The sequence below is a fragment of the Rhinolophus hipposideros genome (assembly GCF_964194185.1).
Source record: "Rhinolophus hipposideros genome assembly, chromosome: 20".
In the NCBI taxonomy this organism is placed as follows: domain Eukaryota; kingdom Metazoa; phylum Chordata; class Mammalia; order Chiroptera; family Rhinolophidae; genus Rhinolophus; species Rhinolophus hipposideros.
In genome coordinates this window covers 24,867,688-24,889,871 of record NC_138066.1, presented here as the reverse complement: position 1 = coordinate 24,889,871, position 22,184 = coordinate 24,867,688, and the positions used below count along the sequence as shown (strand labels likewise).

The 22,184-nt window shown below is 36.9% G+C and overlaps 1 protein-coding gene across 1 annotated transcript in view; it reads left to right on the top strand.

The window, feature by feature from the left end:
• VMP1 (vacuole membrane protein 1) overlaps nucleotides 1-20,807 on the top strand; it is a 109,223-nt gene extending 88,416 nt beyond the window's left edge. The window contains exons 10-12 of the mRNA XM_081029021.1: nucleotides 875-936; nucleotides 17,889-17,991; nucleotides 19,056-20,807. Of these exons, the coding sequence (XP_080885147.1) occupies nucleotides 875-936; nucleotides 17,889-17,991; nucleotides 19,056-19,199 (309 nt within the window). The 3' untranslated portion in view covers nucleotides 19,200-20,807. The remainder of the gene's footprint in view (nucleotides 1-874; nucleotides 937-17,888; nucleotides 17,992-19,055) is intronic.
• Nucleotides 20,808-22,184: the final 1,377 nt, after the last annotated feature.

Below are 22,184 nucleotides of genomic sequence, written 5' to 3'. Positions count from 1 at the left end.
CCTTCTTGAGTCTCTAATTGTATTTATGTGACCTTTTCTTTCTTGAATGTCTGTAACACATTGCTTTTACCACAAATGGCATATGCATTCATATATATAGTATTTACTATGTTTGTACTGTATATAGAAAAAAATTGTCAATATCTTCAGGGTATTGAAGAAGTATTCTTCTCATCTTTGTGTTCTCTGAAAACCCGTAATAATTCCTATAGTACTTTTTGTAACATTTGTTGAATTGAGTTAAGAATATTTGCTACCCGTTAGCTCTAAAGGCATCTTTACTTGTAAGAAAGGTAAAGTATCAACATCTTTAATTAATGGAGAGTACCTCAGTAACACCAAATTGAAAATGACCCGGGTCTAATAAAGATCCTCAATAATTTGCTGATGCCTTTGTTTGTATCCTAATCCTGAAAGTCCAAGCTCATTCAGGATCTGAAAATGGAATTTTCATACTTCCATGAAGGATGTAGTCTTTCCAAGATGCTTTGGATTAGATTTAGCCAAGCCCCTGTCATCAGGCTGATCAGCTTTAATTTCAGTGGTGGGGGCTATATGGGAACCCATGATTTCAGTTGTATACACCATTCTAAGATACATAAAACATGTGGAATGTCCTCCCAGTCTTGGGTTTCATGACTCATATTTTTCCCTCAGACATGGTCATGTATCTCAGTAAGTCTAGAACAGTGCTTAAAGAAAAACATCTTTAAAATCCCACGTAGGCAGCAAATGGTGTTTCTTATTTTTTTATAAAGAATTTTAAAGATTGCAGTTAGAGGCAGCAGCTCACCTTTTTAGACTTACCAGAATTGTGAATTTATATTGTTTTTTTCATGAGAAATACTTATTGTAACTGGTGTTTTCTTTACAGAAAATCTTTGTTATAATAACATTCAGCAAACACATAGTGGAGCAGATGGTGGCTTTCATTGGGTGAGTAATTCTTTAAGGACTAATATTAATATCACCGTTTGAATGGGAGGAAATGTATAAAAGACTTTATTGGGTTAGAACTTAGATAATTCTCCTTTTGAGGAAATATATTTTGCCTGTTCTTGCCCTGCAGCAGGAAAGGATAAAGCTCAGATTATCCTTGTTTAATGTTAAACCAAACATGTATCAATTCATAAAATTCTTGATTTTGAAAGAGGCTTTGGAGTTGGAGACTGTTGCCCTCCAAAGAAGTAAGAAATTCTCTTTATATAAAAGGCATGTGTGTCATTACAGTTTAATAGTGCTTTATAGTACAGTGCTTTGATTTTTAGCCAGATACACAGTTGCATTTAATTTAAATAGAAACCTTCCATAAAATATTAATATTTCATTAAATAAGATATGATAAGATAGTATAATATGTCTTGAACCTGTTACTTCGTTAGAGAAAAATCAGGCTATTTTAAAAACCTAGTATTCAAAGCTTTCATTTTTGTATTTACAGAAGTAAGACCAGTTTTAACATAAGCTTTAAATAATAATGTCATAAATTTGTGGAGTTGACTTTGATAAAACAGTAAAGAAAAACTCATTTTGTTTGGTTAGTCAAATTAACTGTCAATTGGAATGTGCATACAGTGAGATATTCAATGAGATTTTTTTAATATATGATTTTAATTCAGTGTTTATAGCTGAGAGGTTTTTTTTTCATTTGATAGTATAACTGCCCAATGGTGGAAAAGTATTAAGTTGAAATACCCTTTGTGTGGTTTTAAAATAAATCTTTATCTTAAAAGCTATTTATAAAACAAAACATTTATGAATTTTTTTTGCTATTTTTTTAAAAAATTGCCACTTAGAAGTTCATGAGTTAATTTTATTCTTTAAGCCGTATATTATATATTTCCTCTTTTTTATAATGACATGTTTTATAATAAAATACTTTTTAATATTTTCTAGTTAGTTTTAGTAATTTAGTAATGATTGAGGAAAAACATACTCTTGAGAGTATACTCAGTGGAGCCAAACATTATTAGTTTTATTATTTCCTAAGCTTCTGATTATAAATGTGGATTATAGCTTGTACATTAAAGTTTAATTACTCCAGTTTTTGGTTGCTTGAATCCTTACAAAAAAAGTGCTTTACAAGTAACCATATGTGGCATTTGAAAAGAAGAAGGACTATTCTTGCGCTGTATTTTTTAACTACAAAGAAGATGTTTTATATCTGTTCTTAGAGATTACTGTTGCGCCCGGAGAGAATTCTGAAGGACACGTAGCTAAATGCCGCACAGACCCACACGTAGGAGTGACTGGGTTCGCAGCATCCTGTATTTTTCCTTTCTTCTTTCCCCATACTGAACATTTTAGAAAGAAGTTTCTCGGCTACTTCTATATCCTCACTCACCACTACCACCTTTTGTTTTTCCAGCCTTTAGAGTTTCTAAGAAGATAGATTAGTTAGCCACCTATGTTATCCACCCACATCCAGTTTCATTCCCTTCCAATCTGTTCACCATACTGCAGTTAGTAACTTTTTAAAAATTTTTATCTGAGCAGGTCACCACCACTGTCCTCACCCCCCAGTTCATCATCTTCTTGAAATCCTTTACTTTTCCCCCCTTTATTTTTAAGGAAAGCTAAAACTCCTTAACATGGTCTATAAAGCCTTGTATGATCTGTCCCCTGTAGTTTTCTCTGCTTGAGTCTGCTACCACTGATCTTGGCTTGTGCTTTTTCCTTTGCCTAGTTCAGGATTTCTCAGAAAACCTTGCTACTACTGACATTTTAGGCCAGATAATTCTTTGTGTGGGGGACTGTCCTGTGTGTTGTAAGATGTTTTAGCTTCATCCATGTTCTCTACTCACTAGATGCCCAGAGTGTCTCAGTTGTGACAATCAAAATGTCTCCAGACATTGCCATTTGTCCCACGGCAAGTAAACCCTCACTACCACCACCAACCCACTGAGAACCACTGGTCTAGATAACATCCTTTAGATTTCCGCTGTTATATTTACAAAATGCCTTTCCTTACTAGGTCAAATACGCTGTTACAGGCACCGACAATTGTACTACTATGTCTGTGTTTAAGGGTGTGTGGTTATTTTCCTATCACTAACCTGTAAGCTTTTTATTGACAGAGGCCAGGACTGTTTTTGTTCACCATACAGTCCACAGCACTTGGCATCTTGATTGACATAAAGCAGATGCTAGATAAATACCTGGTGAATAAATGAACACATGGAGTCTAAACAAAGATCTGGCCAATAAAAATTAGCAAATTATATGTATAGACCAGATTTTTGTGTTTCTCTAGACTTTGGAGTTCTTAAGAAATTATATTACTTATCTACAGTAAATAGAAATGAAAAAGGTGTCCTTAAACTTAAACCAACATTTTAAAGTTAGAATTTTTTGTTTTTCAGAATCAGTAGTTCCTTACCCTTATCTCCTCTAGCGCAGCACCTCAAAAAAATCCAGTGATTCTTTCTTCTTAAAGAAAGTTTTACATAAGGTTATTCTAAGGTATTTAAGATCTACTGAATATTGATTTTTATTGAATTAGATGGGTGGTGTCATATTTTTTAAATTGTTTTCAGGAGACATATGTTGGAATGTCCTGATATCTTCATCTTTTCCCCAGCACTGTCTGTAGGGATTACTTCAAATTCTCTTCAAGACAATATATTAAATAGTATAAATAATAAATGTTCAAATGATAACTAATAAATAGGCTCATCAAACCTAAACTGAAAATTAAGTTAAAACAGGGAGAATGAATTTTCAGTAGACCTAAAATTATTTTATATCATAATAAGTAGCTTAGCAGTTTATTTCAGAAAAGGAAGAGCAGTCACATTCCGTAGACCCATTGCTGAGTTGAACTCAAAATATGGCCTGGAGCTTGCTGTAGAAACATTCTCCTTTGATTATCAGTTCCTCCCTCTTAATACTGTTAACACTCTAAATGGTATAGTGAATCATCAAACTAAACTAGTAAATTTTGGAATACAACCTTTTGAAGAATATTTAAAATTTTCGTGCCTACAATTAAGGGAGTGATGAATTGCCATGGTAGAGAAAAAATGTCAAAAGACAAGACCAAAAAAGAGGCAGCAACAGTTCAAATATAAAATTATGAGACACTAAGGCAAGAAAGAATGAAAAATTAATCTCAAGAGTAAGGACAGCTATGGAGTTGAAGATGAAGAGAACATACACAGGTTTCAGAGAAAACAAATCTAGATTTGAATATGAGCTCTGCCACAGTTACTTGCTTGTGTCCACTTTTATTTGCTGTTCTTTCAAACAACAGGAGTAGAGTAGCGTTTCTTTTTCCAGTTTAGGAGACTACTGATAATCTCTCCAACTTCCAGTCAAGATGTGAAGTATCCTATATCAAAATATTTTCTATTTTAGTTGAAACATACTCAATTCAGTGATTTAACATTCCAAGACATGTGGATGCCTTTAAAATGCCTTTCTTCTGAAGTTCTGCGTTGCCTGTGTTCTTAATGTCTCGTTTTCCAAAATTTCTACTGACTGAGGATAGAAAGGTATACTACTTACTAGTAACTGTTTTTGTGTGCTCTCGGGGAAGATTGAGGGAACGTATTCTTTTCCTTGCAGGAAGTTCTCATTTCTTTACTTTATTCTCTGATCAATAAAATGCCTTTAACCGGGACAAAGTTTTACATCAAAGTATATATGAGCATACCTCAGTGTTTTTGGTTTTTTTCCAATTACAGTTGATGTTCAATATTATTTTATATTAGTTTCAGGTGCACAGACAGCATAGTGGTTAGACATTTATATAATTTACAAAGTGAACCTCTGATTAGTCTAGAACCCACCTGGCACTATACATAATTAATAATAAATTATTGACTATGTTCCCTATGCTGTACTTTACATCCCCATGACTGTTTTGTAACTACCAATTTGTACTTCTTAATCCCTTCACCTTTTTTACCCAGCCTCCCATCCACCCGCCCACATGGGAACCATCAGTTTTTTCTCTGTATCTGAGTCTGTTTCATTTATTTTGTTCTTTAGATTCCATATAAAAGTGAGGTCATATGGTATTTGTCTTTCTCTGTCTGACTTACTGCACTTAGCATAATACCCTCCAGGTCCATCCATGTTGCCACACAAATAATTCTTGAGGATACAATGTTTTTAACACAATGAGTATTCTACATACAATTATTATTGTTACTGTTTGCTTCTAATTGCAGCCATGTAGATGGGTGTTTATCCCTCTTTTATTGATAAGAAAATGGGCTCTAAGTGGTTATAAATAACACATAATTTTTTATTTTAGTTTTTTTCATTCATAAAAAGGAGTTCATACTATATGTAACCTTTTGGGACTTTTCACATATTATATTGCTGATATATTGTGTGTTGCTGAAGATTATTAATTTTGACTGCTATATATTATTCCATTGGTAGGTTAATTATTCACCTACTCTCTCATTGATGGACATTTGGAATGTTTTCATGTTTTTTGCTGTTTTGAACAACAGGAGCATTTCTTAGTGTAAGATAGGTTGAGCACATAGTAAGTAGCCTAAGGGTATGATGAAAGGGACAACACAAAAGAGGGAAAAGGAAAATGAAAGAGAGATCGGACATAAGCAACATAACCCTTTGTTGTGATAACTTAGTTTCAAGAATTTAAGATAACTTAGTTTTGTCTAGGGCCAGACTTGGGTAAAATCTCACCACAGGTGTGCCTGTCGCCTGGCAGGCCATGCTACACACCTCCCCCTATGTGGCAGTTAGTGTTGACCATTACATCTCCGGTGGTGAGGTTTAAGTATTAATTTTATACAGGTTTGAACACTATACTGATGACTAAAGGAAATATCCCTTCCCCAAAGGGCTTTAGTCACAATGCCCATGGAGTGGCCTAGCTAAATACGATGCCCTAAGTAAGTATGCTTTTGGACTCGTGGTATTTTTAGTACAGTATGTCTCTGTATGATAGTCCTAAGGTCCTAGAGAGAATGTAAGCCCTACCTTCAAAATTGACTGTAATTGTAAAAGTAAATTATTCTCCTCGGAAATAGTAATTAGTAGATTTATTTGTTGGACAGTTCTGGAAAGTAATTGGCAATGTCATTAGGTTTAGAGAAAGATATCCCAATTATCTATTCCTAAATCAAAGGGTTTGTCTAGTTATATGTGGACATCTGAACAGATGTAATGAATCAGATATTCTGAGAGAGATTGGAGTACAAATAATAGCGGTTAGAAAAGGCTTTTTGGTTTATGGTATGTTTGGCAGGAGGACAGAAAGATGGTTCTGAAAAAAGATTAGACATGTAATGGAGTTTTTCACTTTTTGGTATCCTGGCTTGAAATAAGTCAGGGGACAGTACCAAGAACAAGGTAACTTAAGAGCTTCAAAGGCATATTTATTGTGGTTGTTTTTGTTTTTTTTTAAGATTTGAAACTGATTTTTATTTAATTTCAGACTTCCTCCAGTGAGAGAGACCTGGAGATATTTTTTAACAGAACCAAGTCTAGTTTTAAAACCATGATTAAAATGACATGTTCCGGTATTCTCACCAAATAGAGATGAGAATTTCCAGAAAATAACATTAAGCATATGACCCGTAACAAACCATATGCAGAACATTGGCTCATTGTCAGGTTGCCAGGGTCTTATTAGAAGACAAAGTCTCCAGTTTTACCACACAAGAAAGTTTCCATAACTCAATCATTGAACTTGGGGGGTGGGGTTGGCTGGAGCAGGGACTTTTTACCAGATACAGAATGTTCCATACTCTTCTGTGCTGTCTCCTGTTTCCGAGTAAACTTGATGTTTGACCTCAGAGTTGTACTTGCCTGTGGCATAAGATATCATTTTAACCAGTGAGTAATTAAGTATTTAAATCTTAATTCTGTTTCTTGTTCCTCACTCAATGACAAGTGGTCAGAATGAGCTATGTTGTCCCAGACTTTCTCTTCAACAAAAAGAAAATCTATGTGCTTTCATTTTCAAATATAAAGTGGTTCATGTACTTGATTCCCTTTGACTTCGATCATTGTAAAATAATCAGAAAAAGTTATGGAAGTGAGGAACACAAATATGTGTATTGACTGAAAAAGGACACATAGATCTTAAGACCCCAGCTGCTGAGATTTGGTTGTACACACTGATTTTAATATAATTTTATATAATTCAGGTAGTATTAAAAAAAGAGACAACAGGCCCAAAATGGAGTCACTTGTGCTAATAAGCCCACGATGCCAAACTGAGACTTAATATCTAACTTAATTACAGTTTCAGCATCTCCCAGGAGTGGAATCTTAAACCAATCAATCTTTAATTACCTGGTTAGCACTGGTAAAGTAACCTGCCTGATGGACCCCTGCCATCCCCCAAAGAAAGGTGACCTTGCCTGAAACAATCCACTCTTTGCTAGTAACTTCCTGGTCCTATCTTCCTTCTGTCTATAAAACTCTTTCATTTTATACACCTCTTCAGAGCTCCTGCTAGATGTGATGCTGCCTGATCCATGAATTATAGAATAAAGCCAGTAAGATCTTTAAAATGTACACCGTTGAATTTTGTTTTGTAACAGTAGAAAACTTCCTTTTCATGTCCTCTTCATATAGTTTATCTTCTCTTTTGACTCTTCTATATTTTTGTTACAGATATTAGGAGGCAGCATAGTTAAAGGCTAAAGAGGAATTCTGAAATTAGACTATTAGATGAGAAATGGAGGTTACTATTAGGTTACTGTTAACCATAATTAGAGCATTTCTGTAGAATGGTGAAAACTGAAACCCAATTATGTTGGATACATAGAAGTGTTGGGTAGAGGAAAACGTAGGCCAAGGTATACCTGACACATTTTAAGTGTTCTGTAAATATTTGTTGACTAAGTGAATTCATTCATTCATTATTGGATGGAGACCTCTGTGTATTTTAGGCTGAGGGAAAGACTAGTAAAAAGCTAGAGATGGAAAATACAAATGAAAAAAAGGAAGGATGTGGGTTGGAAATTAGCATTTAGAAAGTACACAGTGTGTCAGATGCTTTACATACATTGTTATTGAATATGCATAACAAAACCTATAAGGTACTATCACTGCTGTAGATCAAGAAACTGAAGCACAGAGAAGTTAAAATCATGTAAATAGCCAGATGAAAGGAGATAGGATTAAAAGCCTGACTGGATTGATTATCCTCCTTAACCACTTCTTCCTTCAGAAGTAAAGATTCTAAGATCTTTTGAGGGAGAGAAAAGGGACATTGCGGGAGCACTATTGAAATCTGAGGTAATGTGCTTGAAGTGGAAAATTTGGAGGAGATTGTCAGTTTCAAATGGCTGCTTTGTGAATTGGATAGGGAGTCAGCATGAATTCTTTCTGTCCATGCTCCTCTCATTCACATTTGTTAACTAGCTGAAACTAGTGACTACTGGTGTTACTTTGAGAGAGAAATCTACTGGTTTTGTACTTAGGTTAAAAAGGATCTTTTTGTCTCATCACTCTACTAGATTAAGTTCATTGAGGGCAGAGATCGTGACTTTTTTTTTCTTAGTTATCTACTGCATTTAGTGATGTTTTTGCCTAAGTAATGGTTGGAACAACTAGGTGGTTCTTAGATGGCATTGAATTCCAATCATTCCCGTCACTTTTTTAGTCCACTCATCATCATGCCACTTTGAATGATCTCAAGTCCAATAAGCTTTTGTGCCATTTTACCTTAAATTTAAAATTCTGCAAACTACTCTTTATTCTTGACCTTTGGGTCTATGGGTCCTTATTGCTGATTTCATTCTTAGTACTCAGTGGGTCTTCAGGCCTGTCACAGATTGGTTTAGCTGCCACCAGTCTGTCTTTTCTGTAACTGAAATCATTTGATTTTTAACGGGTTTTGTGTTAGCAGCCAGTCACCTTTACTTGGTTCTTATAGACCACTCCTTCATTAGCGCTGCCCTCATTCATTAACATAAATGCCTGTTTGGCTGGTACTGCTCAAGTCCACATTCTGAAACAAGGTTTTGTTTTCAAAAGCTTCCCTTTAATGATAGTGTTGCAGAATCCAAGATCGGAAAGAACCCAAGCGGCACTCAGAGAGTTAGGAGAGTCAGCTTTATTACACTGGCGGGCTCAGCGGGATCCTTCCCAAAAGACTGAGCCCCTAGCAAGGTTTTGAGCAAGTTTTTATGGGTTGGGGACTCCTTGAGTTGGGGAAGGGGTAGGTGCCCTCTGGTGATTGGCTCAAGGTATAGCTTGGAGGGGGTTATGCGGAAGTGGACTGGGGTTTAGGCTGGGACTTCTCTCTCCGCTTGGGCCACCATTTTAGCTCAGTCCCACGTGGCAGGGAACCATTTTAAGGTCAGTTTCCACATCAACAGCGTATTTCACAGAGAAGCTGCTTATAATCAGGAGATCTTACCTCCATTTTGACTCTTACAGAATATAATTCCAAATGCAAGGGCAGTTGCAAATTCTTGTTTTGAAGGACACCTGTAATAGAAATATGCTGTGAAGCAGTAGCAACAATACACCTCATTTCTAGATAAAGCAGTGGTCTTCTACACAGCCACTAAGAAATGGATGGTGTCATGTGTTTATAATACTAGTCTGCACACAATGGACTAACAAGTACAAAAGAGGTTTTAATAATTTGAAAGGGGCACAGATGTGAGTGAAATTCAAGATGTTTTAATTCCAAATCCTTAGGTTGAATCACAATGTATTTTAAACGGTACCAGAAACTATCAACCCAAACTTGTGTATAGGAGACAGACTTAGATTTTTTTATGTATCGCATATTTTTTATTCTGAATTTATTTTGAGGTGCTCTTCCGACATCCCGAGATGTAAAAGAACTTGGTTTGGGTGGGCTACCACATTTCAGATCCAAATGCAATTAGAATACATCAGTTACCAATTTTTCTTATAATATCAGCTTCAAAGATTCAGATTCTCCATTCAATTAAGTGAGAAAATTAAATAACACTTTCATTCAAGTCAACCGGGATTACTGGATCCCATTTTTGCTAGGTTAAAGTTGATTTGCAGTTAACACCAGTTCATTTACTTATCATGTTCCTGGGTTAATAAGATATCAGGTTGTTTTTTCTCTCTCTAATCTCTGAGGACTGGAGGCCTATAGATATTAGTGGAAGTCAGCATGATGGCCTTTGACTTCTTCAGAAAGATTTCATGATAAAGTACTCCCACTTTTCCCTCTCCAGAGCCTTCTAACTTAGGAGGAAAGACAGTTTCTTTTGGAGGGCAATCTGTCATTGTTGAATCAGGCCAAGAGCCTGAGATCCATTCTGAGTCACTGTGAATAGAGCTCTAGTATTGCTTGGGCCAGAGAAGCTGGTGGTTAAATACTGTGAGAATCGTTATCAGACAGGAAATGACAACTCATTAAAATACAAACCGTTAAGCCTGTTTAGATCACTGCGGGGGGGGGGGGGGGGGAGGGGGCGGAAAATTTAACTCTATAATGTTTGACTAAAATGTGCACATTTCTGAAAACAAAGAATTGTTAATAAGACTGTTATTAAGAAGGGGAATTGCTAGTCCATCTTGTTACTTAACTTCTATCGTGCAGTCATTGTCTCTTTTGTAACAAAGACAGATAAGCATATAGTGGGGATGGAATGGGGAGGGGGCTTTTATTTAATCACTGAAAATACATCCTACTTAGTATCACTCAAGCCTCTTCAGCAGAAGAGTCTGTTGGCTTCAGTCTAGAAGAGGACCATTTTCTATGTAGGGCTCTACACCCATGCTCCTGGGCCAAATCTCAATTGATAGATTTCGCTGGAGTCAGAGTATAAATTTGATCTTTGATTTACATACAGTAATGCTCACTCAATCAAGAAAATTCGAAAGATCCTGATAGTCATTTGAAACATAATTACAAGTTTTAACTGTGGGCACAGGGTTTCAATCTCTTGAGGTTTGACCATCCAGATTCTTGAAGGCTCTCTTCATAGTGGCCTATTGGAAAGATGAACGAAAAAGAGATATCCAGTCCACATCTTTGTAGAAATAGCTTTTGTTTTCTCTAATATGTTACCTGACAGTCCTGCGTTGAGTTGATCTGCTAACTAAGTCACAAGGTATTTCTTACCTTTTGGGAACAAGGTATAATAACCCCTTGCAGTTTAGCTTCATGGTCTAAACCAGTCGTCTTTACTATTGGAGTGGTACTAAAATTATAGAACTTCTATTTATATTTATTTTAACCTTTGTTATTTTCTTTTTGTGTATTTTTGAAACACATGTAACATTATTATGGCAGCACATATATGTAACTTACATGGCTATGCATACAAGGAGGATATAGCTTTCCATCAGTCTGATGGTAAGGTGCTCCCTCAGTCCACATGGCAGAAGGTTACAGAACTTAGGCTGGGGAAGACTGGGAGTTCCACAGTACAAAAGGGACTTAAAATGGGCACATTGCAATTCATTTCGTTTTTTTTCTGTCCCCATTAATCAGATTTATAGCTTGTAGTTCCTAGTTTTAATTAAACTAACCCACACAGACAGACAAGTGGCTTAAAAAGTTTCCTATAGATAATGGAGGATAATACTAAGAAAGGACCCACAAGAAACAGCAGAATAATTGCACCATTGACATTTTACCTGTTCCTAGTATATGTATATAGAAGTCAGTCAAAATACTTAGTAATTATCAATCTTAATAAAGGACAAGTGTATAATATGCCTTGAAATATTCACTAATGGAAGCACAGAAGCCATCATAATTGGCAAGACATTTAAAGTAAATAAGTTTTTAAATTTAATCTTTATTTTCTCTTTTTTGATTTGTTTTTGTGCATTTTGCAGACCATTGATCTAGGCTCCTTTGCCCTTAAAAACTGCTATCAAAAAGTACTGGTCATTATTGGTACTCTACTTCAAAAGCTCTCTTATGCTTTCTGAATTATAGCAGCGGTAGAATTGATTAAACCCTTCTCCTCCCTGTCTTTTAATATTACCCCTGACTTGAATCTTATTCTAAAAACATTTTCTTGCTAAGCGAAATAAGTCAGACAGAAAAAGCAGAGAACCATATGATTTCACTGATATGTGGTATGTAAACCAAAAACAACAAAAGAACAAGACAAACAATGAGAAACAAAAACTCATAGACAGACAATAGTTTAGTGGTTACCAGAGGGTAAGAGGGAGGGTGGTGGTAGATGAGGGTAAAGGGGATCAAATATATGGTGATGGAAAGAGAACTGACTCTGGGTGGTAAACACACAATGGGATTTATAGATGATGTAATACAGAATTGTACACCTGAAATCTATTTAACTTTCCTAACAATTGTCACCCCAATAAGCTTTAATTTAAAAAAAAAAAAAAAACATTTTCTCAGATTTAGAAGCTTTCAAAGCTTTGACTAATCACACCCTAGACATTCTGATTAACCATCAGAGGGATGTTAAATAAATCAGTCTCAAAGTACTTCACAAACAGTGAAACAAAGGTAAAAAACCATTGTGCCCACACTTTTTCTAAGAAAGTTAAAGGCTTATTATCCTATAATGGTACCAGGAACCTGTGTCAGACAGTATGTTTTCTGGAAAGCCAGTGTAACTTACACGACCACATTAATGCTAAGATCCTCCAAAAAAGTGGTTAAGAAAGGAACATGGCCTATATTAAATACAAAATTTACTGTATTAATACCTGTTTAAGTCCCTTAGGCATTTCAACAGCTTAACCCTTTTATAGTCCCTGTGTAAATAGGGCTAAACAATTAAGACAAATCCATTTTTTTTTTTTTTTTTTTTTAAAGATTTTGTTGGAGAAGGGGAACAGTACTTTATTGGGGAACAGTGTGTACTTCCAGGACTTTTTTCCAAGTCAAGTTGTTGTCCTTTCAACCTGAGTTGTGGAGGGCGCAGCTCAGCTCCAGGTCCAGTTGCCGTTGCTAGTTGCAGGGGGAGCAGCCCACCATCCCTTGAGGGAGTCGAACTGGCAACCTTGTGGTTGAGAGGACACGCTCCAACCTAGCCATCCAGGAGCTCAGCGGCAGCTCAGCTCAAGGTGCCGTGTTCAATCTTAGTTGCAGGGGGCACAGCCCACCATCCCTTGCAGGACTTGAGGAATCGAACCGGCAACCTTGTGTCTGAGAGCCCACTGGCCCATGTGGGAATCGAACCGGCAGCCTTTGGAGTTAGGAGCATGGAGCTCTAACCGCCTGAGCCACCTGGCCGGCCCCGACAAATCCATTTTTAAGTTCATGTTATTTCTGTGTTATTAGGCACTGTGCCCCAGTTTTATAATGGCACATAGTAACAAGAAAACACCTGGCTGGAAAAACCCAAATAGAATCATAAACAGGAAAATTTTAGGTCTTCTGATAACAACTCCTAGTTTGATGACTGTCTCCATGATGGAGAAGAGATTCAAAGTAAATCAAATGGTATGTTTTTTATATCTGGTGAGCCAGTTTGTTTTGAGAGTTACACAATTTGAAAGGAGTTCCTTGAAAGCAAGAATAGTAATGACTGATGAATTTTTGGAATGGGTGTATGCTCAGGACTAACATGAAAATTTAAGCATTGTGAAAAACAGGAGTAATCACACTACCCACTCTCTGTGCAACATCTGCTAACTGTGGTGCTTCCTCTGGAAGGTTTTCTGGCTTTTGTGGGTACAGAGAATAACACAGACCTTTATTTATAATGGGTCAATATGGGGAGAATTTAAAATACACATTTCTTATCAGATAAGTGATTTCCAGAAGCAGAGTCACATATGTATTAAAAACTATGAAAAAATAATAGATTTTGTTTGCATATTGATCAGGGCCCTTGACAGAATTTTGTAAAGCAGTTTATCTTGTTTCTGTTTCAACACATACAAGGTGTGATCAAAAAAGTACAGTGAATGTTTTTAAAAATATTTATTACAGTAAAAGACACATTGCCATTAATCCCCTCATAATACTCCCCCTTGCTTCGAACACACTTCTCCCATCGTTCTTACCACTTTCGGAAGCAGTTCTGGAAGTCCTCTTTCGTGAGTGTCTTAGTTGAGCTGTCGTGACTGCCTCGATGTCTTGAATCGATTCAAAACGTTTACTTTTCATGGTCATTTTGACTTTGGGAAAGAGCCAGAACTTGCATGGTGCCAGATGTGGTGAATAAAGTGTTCGAAGTAAAGGAAATATTTTGAGGGGGATTAATGACAATGTCTTTTACTGTAATAAATTGTTTTTATTTAAACACTCACCGTTATTGTTTGAACACACTTTGTACTTACGTATGTAAGCATGGCAAAATATTGTTCCCACAAAACCCACTTTTGAGCTCTCGGGTTTGGATTTCTGTGGGTTCCCCCCCGTTTTGTTTGCATTTTTTGAGGGTTTTTCTTTTGCCTTTATTAAAATCAGTAACAAAGGTTGAAAAATTGCCGTTAGAATAATTTGTTGGAAATTTGGTTTTTAATGAGTTATATTATCTCGAAAATGTGTGTGTGGAGAAAATAAATATCAAGATTTTACTATTCATAATGCTTTCTCTGCGTATCATGTTGAAGGTCTGCAGCAAGGAAAAGCAGATGAGATCTTTTTGTGTTTCTTTTGTTTCTTAAGGCTTTCTCACCTAGATTAAGTGGCTATTTACAAGGCTAGTGTGAGCATATTTAAGTCCAGCCATTGACTGAAAAATAATTCTGCACGTTCGTTCAACTCCTCCTTTATATTCTTCTGTATCACAAAACTAATAGTTTGAGTTTAATCAGCTCCTAAAGGCAGATGGAGGACTTCACCCACTCACTACGGGTTGAGATGAGAGTTCTTAACCAGGTGCACAGGGTACTCTGAATGTAACGGTTTTCAGAGAATGGCATTTAAGCTATTTCCTAAGCCAACTATAAAAAGCCACTGAACTGTGATGCCAGTTATTCCTACCCTCACCCACCCCCAATATATGTACCTTAAATTAATCTTAAATGTCAAAAGGGACTCTTAGCTTTTGTCTGCTGCTTGAAAATAACTTGAGGCTGTGGGCTGGCATTGTTTGCCTTAAATGCATGTTAATAGTGACAGCTGTAATTTCAATTTTTATCTAGTCCATTACTGAAATAGCCTTAGTGTCAATTAAGAAAACTGTAGTCTAAAAGTGCTTTGTATAAACTGAGGCATCTGTGGCCTAAGCCATTGTTTGTAGAGATAAAGGAAAACTAAAATTTTGATGAATATGTAAAACAAACTAAGAGGATCTGACAAATAATTGTTTGTATAACACTTAATACCCAGATTTCAAATGTTAATTTTTTAAGATTAATTGGCATTTGTTCATGATAGTTTTGATTAAAAACTATAAAAACTTTAACATCTCTATTTTCAACCGTTTTTCTAGTCTTTAGTGAGAAAGTGCGTCTCCCACCCCACCACCAAAAACTGAAAAGTATGTAACACGATAGCACCTTGAAAATTTAATCTCAACATTAGCCCAAGATATATCTTTGATAGTTGCATGTCATATAAATATATAATGACATTTTCTCTATCGGCTAATGTGGACTTAAAATGGCAAATCATTTATCTTTTCAAATTATTTTGAAGGGAGTCTAGAATGATCATTCCCCTCAACAACAGAAAAGTAGAAACTTTCTAGCATTTAGGTCTTGGTTCTTAGTTGTTTTCTTTAAATAATGACTTGACCCTGGAGCCCAAGAATAATTTGAAGGAAACTAAGCATTTCTGCTCAACTCCAGTCTGAAGTTAGAAAACTGAAGAAAGAATAAGACACACAGTGAAATCCAGCTTCCAGAGAACATCAAAAAGGAAATTTTCAAGTCATTTCTTGTATAACCTATGCTGTTGTATGTTGTATGCTGTTCAAATTAGCATACAATCATTTCAACCTTTTAAATGAAAGGGTGTTTTGTTTGTTTGTATGGGGTTTTTCTTACCTTCAAAAAATAAATAATGGTGTGCCCTATGGTTATCCTTGGGAGTTTAAATTAACTAAGTGTGAATGAATCAACTTCTGGAGGAAAAGTTCTTACAAATCTGCAGTCTTCAATCCAATCTTTTTGTGTATGTATTTTACTGGAATTGTTTCCGCCCCCAGCCCCCGTTATACGGTTTGTTTCAAGTGTAAATGGATGAGCTATTTGCACTCCCTTACGCATTATATAAGGAACTCCACAAGGAAAATCTCTCTCCTAAAGGGAAAGTTTGTGGTACTGTTGTTGCTCCTTTGCAGTTAGTCAGCACTGATACACAGCAACACAGCTCAGATGCAGCTCTTCTGGCTTACCTCACTAATTAACGTAAGGCCACTTAAACGGCAGGGAGGGGGAGAGAGACTGAGACTGTGAGGTGAAAGACCCTGCCCGTCTCCATCTTTGATGTCCGTCATACGGGTCTTTCGGTCTGACTGCAGCCATTGCCTGGACTGCATAGTCTGTTCAGGGCTTTTACATATCCTTCAGAGTGCATTAAAGAACAGCTTCACACAGGAGCTTGCCACGCTGATCTCGCCTTCCTCCCAGGTCCTTTGGAAAATATCTTCTGTATGAAAAAAATTTAGTATTGGTTTGTAAATTCTTTTGTCCCCAAGTCAGTTTTGGGGTGTGTGTGTGTGTGTGTGTGTGTGTGTGTGTGTGTGTGTGTGTGTGTGTTGAATCCTCATAATGAGGATTTTTAAGTCGTTGGGGGTCATGGACTATTTCTTGCAGTCCCCCCCCCCCATGGTACCAATTAAAGTGTTGGACACAAAATAAGGACTTCATTTGAAGTGTTTCGTGGTTGACAATTAAAAGGATTAACGAAAATTGTCAGCCAGGAGTTATGTATTTGTTAGCTTCTGGTAAATACAGTAGCACAAAATTTCTCTTCCTCTACTATGCTTTTTATTACAGAAAGCAGCAAGTGAATTTTTCTAGAAACGAGGAGGTAAAGTTAACTTAATAGTTACTTAAAAGGGAGAGCATTAGGCACATGTTAAAATACTTTTTTCTGGCCCCAGGAAAGAGATTGGACCCATTTACCTTGTAGCCCTATTATGACGATGAGAAAATGAAGGGTGCAGAAAATAGAGATGTTTGGTTTTCTAAATTGCCCCAAGTTACCATTTTAAAAACCGCCTGCAAGCCTTTCTAAAACGGGAGTTGGTAGCTGCAGTTGCCAAACCGGTTTAACAGCACGGTCTCCACTTACTCTGGGTGAGAGGGAGCTCCGAGTACATAAACTTCTCAGAGATCACTATGCCAGTCATCTCAGAACAAGTTGTTTAGTAACGTACTGTAGTTTCTGTGCAAACCGTCTACCATAAAACACGACGTGATTCAAGGTTCATAGTTCCTTCTTTGTTCCTTTGTTAATCACTGACTTCTGACTAGTGGGAGGTGCCTTCCAAATTTGCTAATGCATTCTTTTTGGAAAGGGATGACGCACAGATTGTCCTAATAAGGACTTAGATTGAGAAAGTACCGCCCCCTCTGAGAAGATGGGGCAAGTCAGAGAGAGGGCGGGCAGTTTCTTTTTCAACTAGGGATGACACAAGCATAAGTCATTTCCTTATTAATCGGTTCAAACCAGTTCTTACAGGAACTGGTGGTGATAAATGTGAGACTTCTCCGAAGTCATTCATTTTATTCTTTGTGGCACACCAATATGCACCATCAGCTAAGCTCGCTTCACTCTGAGGACACTCTCCTGCTAGAAGGAAGGAGCTCAGCTCCTACTTTCTCCCATACATGTTGGTGGGAGAGATTTTTCTCCTTTAACAGATTGTTAAAGGATGAATTTTTACCCATTAAAAAGACATCACAAAATTTCACCAGCTCTGCTGATAGTTTTAGTTTTTTCAAACTCTTTCCATCCCTACTTTTTGATTCCAGGCGGTAAGTGGATTTTTCTTTAACATTTTTCCTTCTTTTCTTCCCAAATGTATCTTTTTCCTTGGGATATTGTACCCTGCTTCCAGTGCTGTCCCTGGCATAGGTCCATCTCTGCAGAAACCATTCCAGGAATACCTGGAAGCCCAGCGGCAGAAGCTTCACCACAGAAGTGGAATGGGCACACCACAGGTGAGACTGTTTTCCTCTCTTCCCCACCCCCCACAGTTTCAGGCTGAAACTACTTTCACTGGCATTTTTAGGCATTTAGCTTTGTCAGTCTGCCCTAACAGAAGTTGAGGCTCGATTTCCTCTCCTGGAAAATTTGTCTTTGTCTAAATCAGAAAATGTAACTTCTGTTTTGTACATTGTCTCTCAAAAACAAGGGTAGGGCTAATGGAAAATAATAGATCTGTTGTGGAGAGTGAGTTACTGCCTTGATCTTAAATGATTTATTAATAAGCAAGGATACTTCCTAAGTAGATTAAAAAGTTAAAATGTGTAGCATAACAAAGTATTGGGCTTACTGAGGTCACTTGACTATCTCCCTTCATTTTGGCACTATTTTCTTTTCAGAGGTGGGAAAATAATCATTTTTTAATAAACCAAGACTCTTAATATAGCTGAACATAAAATCTTTAACTTCAGCTAAGCCTGCCGTTTTTGTAAGCAGTTCTGTGACAAAGGGAAATGACTAGAAGAAGATGAGTAAGCAATAACCTGAAATGGGAAACTTGAAGGAAGCATAGTTTTGTGTTTTTTTTTTTGGGGGGGGGGTAGCCTTATACTCTTTATGTGGCCCTTTGCTGCCCTCAGTTGACCAAACATGATTTCAGAAACAGATAACATTTATATTTTAAAAGCTGCTCCCAATACTGGAACAAGAATATGTAACTATCTTGACACTATCCTGCACAAGTGTCCGTGTGGTGCCTTCAGATAGCAGAAGTTAATGAAAGACTTTAGTATGTAGTAAAAGACACAAGATGACTTCATGCTTGCTGCATTCTAAACTATATGAATCAACATTAACTTTATACCCAGCAAAGTGAAATCTTAATAACGGTGTAAAAAGGTCTGAATGTAGATTTCGGAGTAGCTGGAGACACGAGACTTTTCATCTTTAATTGTTCAGGCTTTATAGGTTATAAGATCCAAATTCTCATTATTTTCCTTAAAACATTGTAGTTGATCCCTTTCTTACTACTGAAATGATGAAGTATTTCTCGTGGATTGTTTTGTATTTGTTCCTGCAGGGAGAAAACTGGTTGTCCTGGATATTTGAAAAGTTGGTCGTTGTAATGGTGTGTTACTTCATCCTGTCCATCATTAACTCCATGGCACAAAGTTATGCCAAAAGAATCCAGCAGCGGTTCAGCTCAGAGGAGAAAACTAAATAAGTGGGAAAACTTTTTAACAGCAGAAATTATAATGGATGGGTTCTGCCTTAATTGGGAGGACTCCAAACCAGGAAGGAAAATTCCCTTTTCCATCCTGGATCAATTTAATTTTTTTTTTTTTCCTGAAAGCAGTTTAGTCCATATTTTGCACTGGCATACTTTTCCTTTGTGTATTAAGGTAAGATATCCACCCTCAGTTCAATTCAAGTTATATTTTATTAGGGTGGAATGTGATATTCAGCAAACTGAACAGAAACTCGCCTTCTGTTTGTTACTTTCAAAAGGCCCCCGTGGTACAATTAAAGAATTCCGGACACCATAAAAGAAGTTTCTCAGTATGTTAAATATGTCAAGCTTTTTAGGCTTGTCACAAATGACTGCTTTGTTTCTCTAAGTCATCAAAATGTATATAAATTATACTAGATTGGATAACAGTCTTGCATGTCTATCATGGTAAAATTTAATATGCCATCCTGCCCAACCCTTCCTCTCACACCTACAAAAAAGGGCCATCTTATGATGCATTGCACACCCTTTGGGGAAATTGATCTTTAAATTTTGAGACAGTATAAGGAAAATCTGGTTGGTGTCTCATGAATGTACTGACACCATTTTTTATTCTGTATATTTAGAATGAAGTCATGAAAAAACTTTATAAAGACCTCTTTGATCATTCCAAAATTGTGTTTGTTTTCTTGAGCGTTTTGATGTTTTACTTCCTTTTAGCTTCTACCAATTGAATGGCAGCCTTTCTAGATCCACTTACAACCGTAGTTTAAGCCTTCATTTGTTTGCATGAAAAGAGCCACCGCCAAGGCATTTTTTTGTTAGGCTGGAATTGAGCTGCAGACTGCACACTGCTGAAATGGCACCTTAGGGATTGGCTAAGTGAAGTGGCTTCTTGGTTAGTGAAAACGGGAGAGATGGTAGTATGCAAATCAGAGAACACTGGCGAGAGAAATAACTCATTTAAAAAAAAAAAAGCACTTCTCGTGTTAATTTTAGCTCAGCATGTACTCTGGTTTTTAACAGAAATTTATATGTAACCTAATTTTCTTGTCTTTTTCAGTGAGTGTTTTGCTTTTACGTGATTTTTTTTCCTTTGGGGTGTTTCTGGTTGAACTTGGTCATTTTGTTTTGCTTCAGAGGAAAATAAACAATTTCACTTTTTTCCTTTAGGAAAATTGATACTGACATTGATACGTTGAGAGTAGTTTAAATCTCAACAGGCCAAAAGTGCCTGATTTGTTTTATCAAATCCTGGCTGAATGTCTGCTTGTTTTGCCTACCGTCGTGACATCTCCATGGCTGTACCACCTTGTCGGGTAGCTTATCAGACTGATGTTGACTGTTGAATCTCATGGCAACAGCAGTCGATGGGCTGTCTGACATTTTGGTATCTTTCATCTGACCATCCATATCATATGTTCCCATCCAAACATTGCCCAAAATCATGGATTATTATCAAAAACTCTGGTCCTTATGTCTAGTGGTACTTTGAATCATTTGTGCCGTAGTATTGCAGCCCTGTCAAGAGAATTTTATGGAAAATTGGGATAGTCTCCATAACCACAGCTCAATAAATAAAGCATATAAGCAACCTGCCGTAATCTTTTTGAAAAGGTTATCCTCAATCTTTTTTTTTTCTAACCAGGGACTTTCTAGCATTATGACTTGAAAAGCTGTAGTGCCCAAACACTTTTAGATTCTCTAGGGTTAGTGTAGTTTCTAAGTCAGCTTCCAGTTGTATTTCATCTTCACCTGCATTTTATTTGGTGTTTGTCTAAAAAAAAGGGGGGGGGGAGGAAAGCAAATACGAAATGTGCTGTTTGTGCTAAATCATTGGGTTTTATTGCTAAATTTATTTCAGGGTAGGGTGTTAGAAAAAGAAAAACTTTGTGTCTTGGGCTGAAGTTCTAAGTGATTAAAACATTTGACTTGATGATTTGTTCACTCTTTCAAACGAATTTGCTTTGGAAACAAATGAAGAGCAGCTCTCCTCCTTTCCTCCACTTAGTGTTCAGGTGTGAAATGTTCAGGTGACACTGCTGGATTCCCGCTGGAGCAGTTTGCCATCCTTGTGTTCCAGTGGTTGGTTTGTTCCTTTCTTGTATCCACCAAAGTGGACGCAGCTACATGGTCCCAAAGACATACCTAGTTAATTCCAGCAGGTCGGAGACCAGAAACTTTGTAAATGGACGGTTTGATATTACTGCAAATAAAAAAAAAGTGGAGGGGCCTGGGAATTCTGATTCCATCTCTACTTTGTTTAGGTTTCAGTCTGTGCCTTAAATATCTGCAGGGTTTTATCATGTCTCCTCTCAGTGACTGTGGGAGTACACTGCAGTAAGTACATCAGCAGTTCATACACTTGGTTCTGAGAAGCACCTCCCTTGAAACAATGAACATATTTTGGAAACTGCAGTGTTTTCTATATATACTTAATCAAGTAGGAGTTTGGAAGAAGGGGAGAGTTTTATTTTCATGTGGATAATGGCCATTATCTCCATGAAAAAGAAATCCAGAAAAAGAATGCTGGGGTGAAGTTTCTGAAGTACACTGCTTAATTCAGTGTATGTACTAGCAAGTGCTCCTACACAGACAATGCGCAGCCCACGTTCCCAGTGTGCCCTGTGCTGTCCTTACAGCTTTAGGGGGACAGCATAAGGCTTGTTTACTTTGACTAGTCACTCAGCACCAATTCCACTGAGGACAAATAATGGTTAAGCTAAATAATCAATTGCCCTCTTGTACCCTGGTGTGAGCTGTGTTTTGACTTCTCCGTATGTGAAGAGTTCATAGAAGTTCCCAACCTTTTGGCAGTAAAAGGCCTTTCCATATGTTTTGAAACCTACTTTCCCCCACATGCAATAGTCTGTTAATGATGGTTTAGATTTCTAACTCTAACACATGTGACCTTAAGGAAATTTTTTACTTTAAGCCTAGATTTCATCTACAAAAATAAATAGGAATGTAGATAGCCAG